The sequence below is a fragment of the Myxine glutinosa genome, chromosome 14 (genome assembly GCF_964187855.1).
Source record: "Myxine glutinosa chromosome 14, kmMyxGlut1.1, whole genome shotgun sequence".
In the NCBI taxonomy this organism is placed as follows: Eukaryota; Metazoa; Chordata; class Myxini; order Myxiniformes; family Myxinidae; genus Myxine; species Myxine glutinosa.
In genome coordinates, this window is record NC_136274.1 from 76,329,786 (window position 1) to 76,343,250 (window position 13,465).

The 13,465-nt window shown below is 49.8% G+C and overlaps 1 protein-coding gene across 1 annotated transcript in view; it reads right to left on the reverse strand.

Annotated features, from left to right (window-relative positions):
• Positions 1 to 372: 372 nt before the first annotated feature.
• Positions 373 to 13,465, reverse strand: part of LOC144888835 (uncharacterized) — a 36,026-nt gene continuing 22,933 nt past the window's right edge. The window contains exons 11-13 of the mRNA XM_078768278.1: positions 4,338 to 4,433; positions 4,119 to 4,185; positions 373 to 1,386 (exon numbers count right to left, since the gene is read on the reverse strand). Coding sequence (XP_078624404.1) covers positions 440 to 1,386; positions 4,119 to 4,185; positions 4,338 to 4,433 — 1,110 coding nt within the window. The 3' untranslated portion in view covers positions 373 to 439. The remainder of the gene's footprint in view (positions 1,387 to 4,118; positions 4,186 to 4,337; positions 4,434 to 13,465) is intronic.

A 13,465-nucleotide genomic window follows, 5' to 3' on the forward strand; every position in this document is an offset into this window, starting at 1 on the left:
AATTGGGAGAAGGCTGATTGGTCTGTCGTTGCAAGGATCTGGTTTTGCACATTTTTTGTGTAAAGCGGTGATGTTGGCTGATTTCCAAGCTGATGGCAGATGACCTTGAGCAAAAGAGAGGGGGAAGAGAACATAGAAAGGGTTAGATAAAGTGGCAGAGCAGGATTTTAGGACCCGTGGGCTGATTCCGTCAGGGCCAGTTGCAGAATCAGAGTCGAGGGTTGACAGGACTGAGAGAGCAGAGGGAGAAATGTTGGAGAAAAGAGAGAAGAAAACAAAGAGACCACCAAGCTAAACTGGGATGCAGAAGGAACAAAGTCTGTGATAAGAGGGAAAAACTATTATTTGATTTGTTATTTGATTTTATTATTTGATATGTTACATTTGTCAGATGTTCAAGGAAGAAAGGCAGAAAGGCAGTTCAAGGAAGAAAGGCAGTTCAAGGAAGAAAGGTGTGTGACATGTTCATACGGGGCCCCCAAGGCTGCTGAGGTGTCACTTGGGCCTCGCAAGGCCGCTGAGGGGTCGCAAGGAGCACCCGATGATGAGGTGTCACATGGGGCCCCCAAGGCCGCTGAGGTGTCGCAAGAAGCACCCGATGATCAGGTGTCACACGGGGCCCCCAAGGCTGCTGAGGTGTCACTTTGGCCCCGCAAGGTCGCTGAGGTGTCGCAAGGAGCACCCGATGATGCTGGTGTTCACCACGAGGTCCCCAAGGCCGCTGAGGTGGTGCACAAAGCACCTGATGGTGGTGGTGTTCACCATAAGGTCCCCAAGGCCGCTGAGGTGGCGCACGAAGCACCTGATGATGGTGGTGTTCAGGACGAGGCCGCTGAGGTGTCGCAAGGAGCACCCGATGATGCTGGTGTTCAGCACGGGTCCCAAAAGGAGGCTGAGGTGTCGCAAGGAGCACCGGATGATGAGGTTCAGCACAAGGTCCCCAAAGCTGCTGAGGTGTTGCAAGGAGCACCCGATGATGATGAGGTTCAGCACGAGGTCCCCACAGCTGCTGAGGTGGCGCACGAAGCACCTGATGATGGTGGTGTTCAGGACGGGGCCGCTGAGGTGTCGCAAGGAGCACCCGATGATGATGAGGTTCAGCACGAGGTCCCCACGGCTGCTGAGGTGGCGCACGAAGCACCTGATGATGGTGGTGTTCAGGACGGGGCCGCTGAGGTGTCGCAAGGAGCACCCGATGATGCTGGTGTTCAGCACGGGGCCCACAAGGAGGCTGAGGTGTCGCAAGGAGCACCCGATGATGATGAGGTTCAGCACGAGGTCCCCAAGGCTGCTGAGGTGTTGCAAATGCAAGGAGCACCCGATGAATGATGAGGTTCAGCACGGGGTCCGCAAGGCACGGGGTATGAACATGTTCGATGATGTGCACTGTGGAAAGCATATCATTTGTTTTGTAAGTTACAAATAAGGTGTTAATTAAATTCATAATTTTAGCCAAAGTTTGCATTCTCGTATCTCTGAATCATGTTGATATGAAGAAAAGAATAATGAAGTTGCTGACGGTGAAGAGTGAAGAGAATGACAGCAGGACCATTAAGACTTCACCCCTAAACTATTGAAAAGTATGAATGTTATGAAAACAAGTAAATATTAAAAGGAAACCTGCAATAGGACTGCAACACTTTTTTTTCGAGGTGTGTTCCGACCCTCGGTCGCTGTCCTCGTGCCAGGTGAAAATGCACTTCACAGAAACATAGCCGGAGTGGGTCGAACAGGAATCTTCAGGCTCGCCTGAAAGTTACTTTACCCCTCGAGAGCAAAGCATTCGTTCTTAGTGACTCCAGAAATGCTACACAAGATATTGTAAGTACTGCACAATATAACCTGCATATTAAAAGAGTTTAAGAAGGAATGCTTTCCTGGGGAAGGGAAAAGTGGCTCAGGCCACCTTGTACAATGAAGTTGATGACGTCACGGATGAAGACTAAACTTCTCGTGGTCGAACCAACGCACAAAAAGAAGGCGATTATGTGAATGAACAAAACCACGAATACTTGAGGTTGTCTGGAGGTGACATCGTGGCGGACAAGGTGCAGGGTAATAAAGTTATGAATTTAAATGATGATGCTATTAAATTACATCAATGGAATGTTTTAAAGTATCAAAGTCTCATTCAAGAGGTTTGATTTCAGTATTTCCTTTGGACAATCTGGAATGGAAGGTTTCTGTTTATATGTGAGGTGTAAAAAAGTACAATGAATGAGATACTCAAAATAGTCCAATAAAAAAGCAACATTCATTTATTTTTCAATTAACAAAGATACTGAAGGACTGAAGGAGAAGATGAACAAGTGGAAGGAATGTATGGAGACAAAAGGTCTGAAGGTGAATATCGGAAAAACGAAGGTGATGGCAAGTGGTAAAGCATGTTGTGAGGTGTAAAGAACTGGGAAGTGGCCGTGTGCTGTGTGCAGGAAGGGTGTCGGAGTGAACTCCATTCAATGTACAATGTGCGCTGAGTGGGTTCATCAAAAATGTAGTGGTTTGAGAGGGTCATTAACCAGTGTGGCAGCTACATTCAAATGTAAGGTGTGCACAGAGGGAGCTGCAGATGGAGGAAATGTTGAGTTGGATCTTGGAGACGGCATGAAGCTGGACGGTGTGAAAACATTTTGCTACCTCGGAGACATGCTGAATGGAGAAGGTGGATCAGACTCGGCAACGGTTGCTGGAGTGAGATGTGTATGGAAGAAGTTTTGGGAACTGAGTGGCGTGCTGACGAGGAGGGGAGTGTCGTTGAAGCTGAAGGGAAAGGTGTATGCTGCATGTGTGAGAAGTGTTATGATTTATGGGAGCGAGACATGGGTAATGAACGTAGAGCAGCAACGAAGACTGGAAATGCGAATGGTTCGGTGGATGTGTGGAGTATCGTTGAGAGAGAGGAAGACAAATGATGAATTGTGAAAGATGATGGGAATAGAGCCTGTGATGGATGCTGTGAAGAGGAACAGGTTGAGATGGTTTGGACGTGTGTTGAGGAAGGATGGAAGTGACTGATTGAGAAGAGTGATGGAAATGAATGTGGAAGGAAGTAGAGGACGGGGAAGACCGAGAAAGACTTGGCTAAAGATGGTCGAAGAAGATATGCGGGCAAAGGGGTTAAGAAGGGGAGATGCAGAAAATAGGGCAAAATGGAGAAGATTGTCATGGGGATCGCAAGGCTAACCGCCGCCCGAGCAGGGAAAATGGCCTTAGAATGCCTATTGTTGTTGTTGTTGTTGTTGTAACAAAGATATATATAATTGTGAAGAAAATAAAACTTTGTCTTTCAAACTTTATATCCTTATTTATGGAAAATGATGTTGACATTTATTAGACCATTGTGAGCACCTCATTTGTGGAATCGTCGGAATGTCCCTTGTATAAAACTTGTGAAAATTGCAATCTACATGAAATGGAAGACAATGATTTCCAAGATAGATCCAAGGGAACAAATCATGATGTCTGTGTGCTGACTTAAAATGTAACCCAGTGCGACCTGCCGCACGGGGAGGGTTGTCGGCGACTAAACTGACACACCTCACTGGCTTTGCTCGTGGGGAGGGTAGGTGTGACACCCTGCCAGGTCCAAAAACAACACCTGGCAAAGGGCAGATGAGCTCCAGTAGGGAGCCAACGACTATCCAGCAAGTAGATGGTGTCTCCTAAAAAACACCCATGCGGTTTGGACAGGTTCAAGTCATACCAAAGACTTTTAAAATGGTCCGTGCTGCTTCCTTGCTTGAAAAGGATGGAGCACGGACAATTCCCATTGGTGGGCATCCTGGGGAGGGGGAAATTCCTCTTGAGGAAATGCCCGGTTGAGAACGGTGACAAATGCGGAGCCATTGTTATGATGTCGCTGGAACCCAGAGTATCCCTGAAGTGACAGAAGTTTCCCCAAGCTCACTGGCTGTTTTGTTTGTCTCGTCAATGTGTCCGTGTGTGTGTGTGTGTGTGTGTGTGTATGTGTGTGTGTGTGTGTGTGTGTGTCCGTGTGTGTGTGTGTGTGTGTGTGTGTGTGTGTGTGTGTGTGTGTGTGTGTGTGTGTGTTCCATGACAAGCCACAGCCCAAGTATTTAAAAAAAAATTATGATCGTTGTAAAAGAGGGCTGTAGTACCTTTCAAACGTGTAAGTTTCGAAGGAGTACACGTGAACTGTTTCACCCAAGTGTCCCTCATTATCTCCTGTAAAACATAAGAACTTCCATGTGAGATAGAAATATGAACACCACCAGGAAATACCTTTTTCCTGGACAGCACATGATCAACAGCCACAGTGTCGTGAAATATGCTTCATGAAGAAAATCAAATAGCTGGAAACAGTTTGGACCTTCTACCTTTACAGTGAGTCGGCTTCCACGCAGGACGCAAATCATTTCGGTGAGAACAGATCTGCAGGTAACACTGAAGCCGATCATGTTGCCTGGTATTTCCTGCAGAGAAAACAAATACATTAATTTCATGAAAAATCTGAAAGTTATCAGAACGTAATAATGTAACATGTATGTATAATGTTGCGGATATGGCATTTGGCCTCCATATCCGCTTGTAAATATTCCCCTATTTCCCCAATACTCCCCAACTATCCCCAATCCCCCATTCCCTAGTCCCATTGCCTGTAAATAACACTCTGTAGAACCGACCTTCCCCTTTTTCCCCCATTAAATGTCGTGCCCAGGTCCACCGCATCTCACGTAGACAACTTTCGGTCATCTTGCTAGTTATTCTTAGTCTATGTCAGTTAAGGACTCGTTTCCATTAATTCTGACTCTTCGTTGCACCAGAATGTGATTGTATGGCACCAGTAGTGAGTTTAGGACCTCCCCATCCCTCCTCCCATCTTCCCCATGAAACAACAACAACAACAACAACAACTACAACAACAGAGGAGATTGGGGGCGGCGCGGCGCGGGGAGTGTGCGTCCTCACTCCGGCGTGGTTAGCCGCCATTGCCCATGCGCTTCACGGGGTTACCACGAAGGGGCTGGCTGTCAGCTCCTCGTCAGGGGCGGAGCCAGTAACCCCCCCCCCCCCCCCCCCGCACCCAATAAGAAGGGCGGACCGATTCCATCTGGGGCGGAGCTAACTAGCCGAGGGCGTGTCACTCCCCGCCAGATATACGCAGCGACTTACCGGACGTGACGTGAGATGCGCCCCCAGCTTGAAAAGACAAGTCGCGACCTCCGAGCGCTGAGCGACCTTCCCGCATCATTGGACCGGACCGGGTCGATTTTGCCCCTGAGCCAAGGTGCACCTTGAGCCATCGAATACCCGCTTTCCTTGCCATCAATCCCCGTGTGAGTCAGTTTTGTCCCGTTTATCTGTGGTCTGTCGGGAATAAGATAAGTGTGTCTAAGTGCCTATCTTCCTATGCTGTCCCTCTCATTCCTGTAATCTAACCTTCCGCCATATTATAACCTCCTCCGGAGGTCTTGAGAACCGTACCCCTGGTGTCGTATCATTTTTAACCCAGCCGTTGTGTCCTTTTCCTTCATTGATCTAGCGTAGCGCGACTCGGCCAAGATTCGAATATAATCGGGTAACTTGTGCGGACACGGCGGCCATTCCGCTCGGCCCACCATAACATCAAAGTCGTGTCCGTAACAATTGGTGTCAGGAGTGGGATTCGGACCTGGGACTAAATTCATTTAGCCCAAATTTTGGAACACCAAGTGTACCATTAGGGTAACATTTTGGTGTTGGGAAGTAGAATTCGATCCGGAGCGCGTTTCCCGCGCTCGAAATTATAACGGCGAAATTTGATTTTGTTTTACGAAAATAAAAACCCGAATTTTGAAAGTCGCGCTATGGCAGACCAAGTCGGCTGGGTTCCGGTAGAGGAGAGTGAGGCAGGGTCGGTCCAGGACCAAATTGAGGGACGTGAGGAGAGCGAAGCAGTGAGGGTAGCAGACGCACAAAATAGCGTCGTTGCGCCCGACGTTGCGGGCACGCAAAATGGCGCCTCGCTGGTCACCGCGCCCGCGACCGTGGCAGCGCCCCTGGTGGATCCGAACCTTTTTATGTTGCAAATGAGGGCCCTTATGGAACGAATGGGAGACCAAATTGTGGGAATGAGGGCTCAGGGTGAGCGATTGGAGGGCCAAATGGGGGTAATGGGGAACCGGATGGATGCTCAGGGTGAGCGATTAGAGGGCCAAATGGGGGTAATGAGGGACGAAGCGAGGGGTACCGGTGAAGGGTTAGACAACGGGATAAAAGAGGTGAGAAATGGGTTAATGGGGTTAGAAAACAGGATGGAAGGCAAATTGAGGGACATGAGGGACCAAGCGGAAAGGGAAGTTAACCAAATGGGGCAGCAGATAGAGGGGGTCAGAATGGGGGTAGAAACTAAACTGGATGCTCACAGGGAGGAAATGGAGCAGATGAGGGTGGCATCTGGGCAGGAGATGCAAGTGATGGGAGAGGAGATCAGAAGAGGTGTGAGTGAGGAGGTCGGAGGAGTGCGCGAGGAGGTGAGGCACTGTAAGGAGCGCATGGAGAAGGAGGTGAGAAAGGGGACTGTAAAGTTACAAGGGGGCATAGAGGACCTGACGCAGGAGGTGGAACAGCTGACGGAGGGACAAAAAGGACTAACGGAGCAGGTTCAAAGGAACACTGCGGTATTAGGAGGGTTAAAAGCGACACAAAACGACATAAAAAACGACTTAATAGCGACAAAGAGGGAATGTCAGATGGTACGTGAGGGACTGACAACGAGGTTGGACGAGGTGATAGAGGTAATGGAGACGAAGGACCGGCAGGTGAGGACGCACATGGAAACGGTCAAGGTAGCCTTGGAGGACGAGCTTGAGGAGACGTACCGGGGAATAAAAGAGGTGAAGCAGAAATTAGAAGAAGTGGAAGAAGGGGTGAGCGAAATTAAGAGACGGAGAGAGGATAAGAAGGAGATAAAAGAGGAGATAAAAGAATTGGTCCAAAGTCTGTGTTTGGATCGTGATGATGTGCTCATTAACCGGATGAGGGATTCGCAGGTGATGGAGGAGAAGCGAAGAGGAAGAGGACCCTGTGTAAGTGGTGACCAATATGGTCGTGCGTATGATGCGCCAGGGGATTTAATAAGCTTGGGGGTCGAGATAGACCCGGGTGTTCGTGAGAGGCCGTTGGTGAAGTGTGCGACAGGTCTGGTGTGCGAAAAAGGAGGTGTGCAAGAAAGTCCGACTCTGGGGTGTGTGAGGAAAAAGTGCGTGCCAAGGAGTGAGGGTGCTGGCGAGAGTGAGTCGGTCGTAGCGCGTGTGCGAGGGAGCACATGGAAGCGCGGTGTGGTGAGTGTTACAGAGGGTGTGACGGGAGAGTGTGCGCAAGAGTGTGCGCAAGAAAGGTGTGTGATGGACAGGTGCATGAGGAAAGAGTGCGCTGTCAAGAGTAAAGGTGAGTGCGCTGTCAAGAATGGAGGTGAGAGTAGTGAGAGTGACAAGGAGAGTGAGTTGGTTGTGACAGGTGAGCGAGGATGTACACCTGGGATGGAAGGATGCACACCTGGAATGGTAGAGCATGAGTGGGAATGCACGCTGGAGTTGGTGGTGAGGCACGTGGTTGGGTGTGCGAAGGAGAGCACACCTGTGATTGTCACAGAGGAGGTGACAGAGGAGGGGGCGCGAAGAGGTGTGTTGGTGAGGTGTGCGACCAACGAATGTGTGCCAAAGTGTTCGGTGGTCAGGTGTGTGACCAAGGCTGTGAGTGGAATGAGGGTACCTGGGTGTGTAAGGAAAGGTACGAGGAGCATGGGAACGGCTGTATGTGTGAGCAAGGAACGGGCTGCGGGGTGTAAGCATGCAGGTGAGGCATCGAAGGTAACCGGGTTAGAGGTTAGAGCGACTTTTAGCCGAATCGGGCCCTCGGTGCGTGCTGGGCCTCGCTTCGAACGGCCGCGTCCGTGCTCCACTAGGCGGAGCGGGCAGCCCGATAGAAAGGGTCGTCATGGCGACCACTTTTTGTTGAGGCGGTCCGGCAGGTCGAGATCGGGACATTGGATGGCTCCACGCCGAGATGGTGCGTGGGATCTCGGCCCGGGTAAGCCCCCGTCCCTGCACCGAGTGCCGGACGCATCCAGCCGCTGGCACAGAACAACCCGCATTCATGGCTTGGCTTTACGAAGCCGGGCTTTGGACAGGAATTGGCGCACCGAGAGGCATTAGTGAGTAGACTGGGTGATGAGGTTAGTGTTTTGGACCCAAAATTAGAGAAAAACAAAATTTGATGATTGGCAAGGGATTGGCAGTAGTGATTGGCAGATGATGGGTAGTGATTGGCAAATTTTTAATTTGTTGAAATTTGATGTGCAAAATTGGTAGTGAGCGATGGGCCCGGTGGGTAAGGCTGGCATCCCTGCCGCCCTTCCCATGGGGGGCAAATGCGCTATAGATTATGGGGTTTATGGCAGTGAAAACTAGCCCGGTTGGGTTAGGTTATATTGATAGGGCCCTAGAAGATGACATTAGGTAACGTTAAGTTTAGTTAGTGACTGATACCTGTAGTGGGGACGCAGGTAGATTAGTATGGATGGTAATGACGAGGGAGCGCAATAGTTTAAAGGGACGACTGGGAAGCGCAAGTTTCAGAGGGGAGTAGTTAGATGAGATGATGCCGTGTGGTTGAGAGTTGAACAGGTGTGATTGCACAGGTGTGCAACTGGACAGGTGTGTGGAGCAGTGTATGAGTAGTGAGTGTTGTGGATCAGCGCGAATGCGCTTGGGGAGAGAAGGGTGCAGGTGGCACCAGGTGTGAGAGCACAGGTGTGCAAGTACAGGTGTGTGGAGAGAGTTGGAGTAAGTGGTACGGAGTGGTGTGCATGGTGCGAAGGTGTGAATGGGGGAAGAGTGGACCCCTTTCACGAGTACCTGGGGCGGGTAGTGTAAGTGTTAGGTAGAGGGTATAGGTAAATTGTGGTTGGATATTGGCATCTGTGGTGCGGGTTGCAGAATGGTATTGTGGATGGGTGCATTAGTGTTGTGGAAATGGCTGGGCGTGTAGCCTGTTAGTGTGTGTAGTTGGTTGGGCACTCCACCACTGTGAGGATGTCGGCCAGGTGAGGCCGCAGGTGGGCTCTGGGAGCCGGTAGAGTTGTGGATGGGGCCCGAGGATCCGGAGGACGAACCCGGGTAGCCCAGTGCCAGAGAGGGCACCGAGTGGGGAGAGCGCCAGAGGGCCTTCCCCAGGTAGTTAGGTTAGGGTAAGGAGCAGGTAAGCTCGGAGGCAACTGCAGTGGTGGAGGTGTGCAGGTGGGTAGACCCACTGGGAGAGGTACACGCCACAGCCCAGAAATTGTGCGAGGGCACCGGGAGATGAATCGGGGGAGTGAGACCCCAAATTGAAAAGCACCACAGTTTGGCCAATGGGAATTGGTTTTTAGAACCCATAGTGTAAGAGGGCCAATGGTTTGGCCGGAGAAAGACCCCGGGTAGTGTAAAGTTGTTAAAGTCATTTAGGAAATAGTTAGGATTGATGAACCTGTCGCACCATACGCAGCCACTTACCTGTGGTGATGATGATGACTCCACACCTGTGTTTTCTTTGTTTTGGTGCAGGAAATGAGAATTGCTGTGAGGATTTGTGAGACGCATCACGACGTGGATGAGACATTGGGGTGATTCCATCTCTCCCTCCCTAGGAGGGACTGATGATGAATTGGTGATAGCAAATTATGATGTTGAGTTGGAGATGGCAAATTTTGATGAGAGTTGAAAATGGCAAATTTGATTGGTTAGGAGGGAGAGAGGACGAATTTGGTTTATGGGAGGAACGGGGAAGACAGTAGGGATGTTTGTGATTTGTAAAGTAGATGTTTATGGGTAGAGTTGTGTTTTGTGGATACAGTAAGGGGTAAGGGAGGGGCCATGTAGGTTACCTGGTGGGGGGGGGGGCATACGGTAGGAACGTACCTGTCTCACCTGGTTCCCATGTGCCCCCAGTGTGCATCACCTTGTATTGCATGCACTTTTGCGCCCTTACCACCTTACTCACTTGTCTTTTCTTTTGTCTCCCACCTCCGAGGATCTGGCTTTGGGGCAGAGAGAGAGGAGAGAGAGAGGTGCTGGCTCCGCAGTTGTGGGCCTGCACTTTCGCTGCTTGCTGCCTGGATCGATACACCATATGGACCGCAATGTTTGTGGCCACCCACAATGGACCGCAGTTCTTTTGCGGCCAAGCACCACCCGTGGATGGACCTATGGGTCAACGGGGCACCTATGCCATACAAGGTGAACCACTTATAGTTGGCCCCCTGACGGCCACAATACAGAAATGGACGCGGTTGGCGCCTTTCTTTATTTTTTTGAAAGAGGCAAGAACACCAAGTGCACCACACGAAGGCAAGACCAGCGGCAGAACATCGGCCGGCTGCGACACCACCGGTGATTTATAAACACTTTATTGGTGCACCGGATGGTGCTGACTGTGTTATGGGGTGGTGCTTTTGGTGCTTGGATGGGGTGCTCTGCACATTATTAAAGGCCGTAAGGCCACAGAGCACTCGTGGGTTGGTGTATCGATGCTGGCATGCGTGCTCTCTCTATGCATAACATCTGCATGTGTTCCTCCAAAAACAGGTCCTGGATCGTAGTGTAAATATCAGCGTAGTCTTGTGTAAATAATGCTCCCTACCGGCTGTATGTTTAGTTTGCGAATTCTTTCCGCAATTCGGTTATCCTGTGGGCGTGTTTCTGTGAGGAGAAGGGTGCAACGTCGCAGGGGGACATATTTACTCATTTGTGAATATCTGTAAAACTGTCGCACTCAGGGTAGAGTTAATAGTAGAGGGAACTACATCTGAGTGCCACACTAAAATAGGTAAAAATTTATCGGGTCGGGACGCCCCGAGGGTAGAGAAGGGTGCAATGTTGCGGATATGGCATTTGGCCTCCATATCCGCTTGTAAATATTCCCCTATTTCCCCAATACTCCCCAACTATCCCCAATCCCCCATTCCCTAGTCCCATTGCCTGTAAATAACACTCTGTAGAACCGACCTTCCCCTTTTTCCCCCATTAAATGTCGTGCCCAGGTCCACCGCATCTCACGTAGACAACTTTCGGACATCTTGCTAGTTATTCTTAGTCTATGTCAGTTAAGGACTCGTTTCCATTAATTCTGACTCTTCGTTGCACCAGAATGTGATTGTATGGCACCAGTAGTGAGTTTAGGACCTCCCCATCCCTCCTCCCATCTTCCCCATGAAACAACAACAACAACAACAACAACAACTACAACAACAGAGGAGATTGGGGGCGGCGCGGCGCGGGGAGTGTGCGTCCTCACTCCGGCGTGGTTAGCCGCCATTGCCCATGCGCTCCACGGGGTTACCACGAAGGGGCTGGCTGTCAGCTCCTCGTCAGGGGCGGAGCCAGTAACCCCCCCCCCCCCCCCCCCCGCACCCAATAAGAAGGGCGGACCGATTCCATCTGGGGCGGAGCTAACTAGCCGAGGGCGTGTCACTCCCCGCCGGATATACGCAGCGACTTACCGGACGTGACGTGAGATGCGCCCCCAGCTTGAAAAGACAAGTCGTGACCTCCGAGCGCTGAGCGACCTTCCCGCATCATTGGACCGGACCGGGTCGATTTTGCCCCTGAGCCAAGGTGCACCTTGAGCCATCGAATACCCGCTTTCCTTGCCATCAATCCCCGTGTGAGTCAGTTTTGTCCCGTTTATCTGTGGTCTGTCGGGAATAAGATAAGTGTGTCTAAGTGCCTATCTTCCTATGCTGTCCCTCTCATTCCTGTAATCTAACCTTCCGCCATATTATAACCTCCTCCGGAGGTCTTGAGAACCGTACCCCTGGTGTCGTATCATTTTTAACCCAGCCGTTGTGTCCTTTTCCTTCATTGATCTAGCGTAGCGCGACTCGGCCAAGGTTCGAGTATAATTGGGTAACTTGTGCGGACACGGCGGCCATTCCGCTCGGCCCACCATAACATCAAAGTCGTGTCCGTAACAATATGTATAAACAAGATATTCTAGTTTTGTATTTCTAATTAATTTTCTGAAATTTTAAGAATTTGTTTTTCACTTGGAAGTGCTGGGTTCCGATGTGTCAATAAAGGTGGAAAAGTCTCATTTTGTGTTGACTGGTGCACGCGTTCACGATGGGAGCGGCAGGAAGGGTCATTACCTGCGCCACCAAAGGTGAATGGAGGTTATGTTTTCACCCATATCTGTCTGTCCGTTTGTGAACAAAATATCTCAAAACGTTATGGACAGATTCGGACGAAATTTTGCAGAGAGGGAGAGTATGTGACAAATACTAAATAATTAGATTTTGGTGAAGATCCGGATCCGCATCCGGCTAGTACAATTTTTCAAGCAATTCTTCACCATTGGCAGATTCGGCCAAAAACGAAACATCGCAGGATATCTCAAAAAGTTTTAGACGGATGATTTTGATTGAACGTGATTCTGTATTGTGATTTTCTGGTGTACTCCGGGATACAAAACGTAAACTATTCACAATGAGCCGCTTCGTGACGGGAATATAAAGCGAGCGGGTTGGGGAAGAGGAGGTAGGGAGGGAGAGGGCGCAAGAGAGGCTGGAGCAGGAGGAGGGAGAGAGGAGGAGGGGAGAGGGGAAGGGAGTGGAGTGGGAGGCGGTGCGAAGAAGGGAGGGTGGAAGGGGAAAGAGGAAGAGAGGAGGGAGGATGGAGCGAGGAAGCAGGGGGAGGGGAGTTACTATATCGTACAAAAAATGTTCATCAATGGAAAAATGGGTACGTGAAAACAAAAAGGCAGCTCTGTCTACTATAACGCCATGGCTTGCAAAAGCAGCCTGAATAGTGGTTACTAAGTGGTGGTTCACCTCGTTAATCATATTCAAAGAGAGTGTTATAACACACCCAAACTTCCCCGGCCTTGTCACTAATTAATGAAGTACACAGGCATTTCTCACTTCATTTGTGGAGCCTTCACCAAGGAACTTAAGCACTCCAGCGAAATTGGTGATAAGGAACGGCTGGCTTGGCAAGCGATAGCAAGCCGATTGCTTCTTGGTGAAATGGTTTTGGAATTTTAAAAACAGATCGATTTAACGCATCAAATAATGTGCCAACGACTGGGAGCAAACAAATATATTTTTTAAATGGCTGTTATAAACACAACAAAACTTCCCCGGCCTTGTGAATAAAAACAAAAAGGGAGGTCTGTCTACTGTAACGCCATGGCTTTTAAAAGCAGCCTGAATAGCGTTCACCAATCGCTCGATGTGGTAAATTATGTCACATTTCACTCCAGATTTGGACATTATTTAGTCTACAGCATCCAATCATCATATCCGAATCCAGATGTTGATGATATGCTTCACTTATGTAATGATATAATCGATCGTGTTTCCAAGGCAAGGCAAGTTTCAGTAGGCCGAAACAAAATGGCGGCTTTTGAACCCAGCGAGAGGTGTCTTCTTCCAACAACCGCTGGCAGGTTGGTGGTATTTCTGTTTTCTTCCGACTCCTCTCCGGCC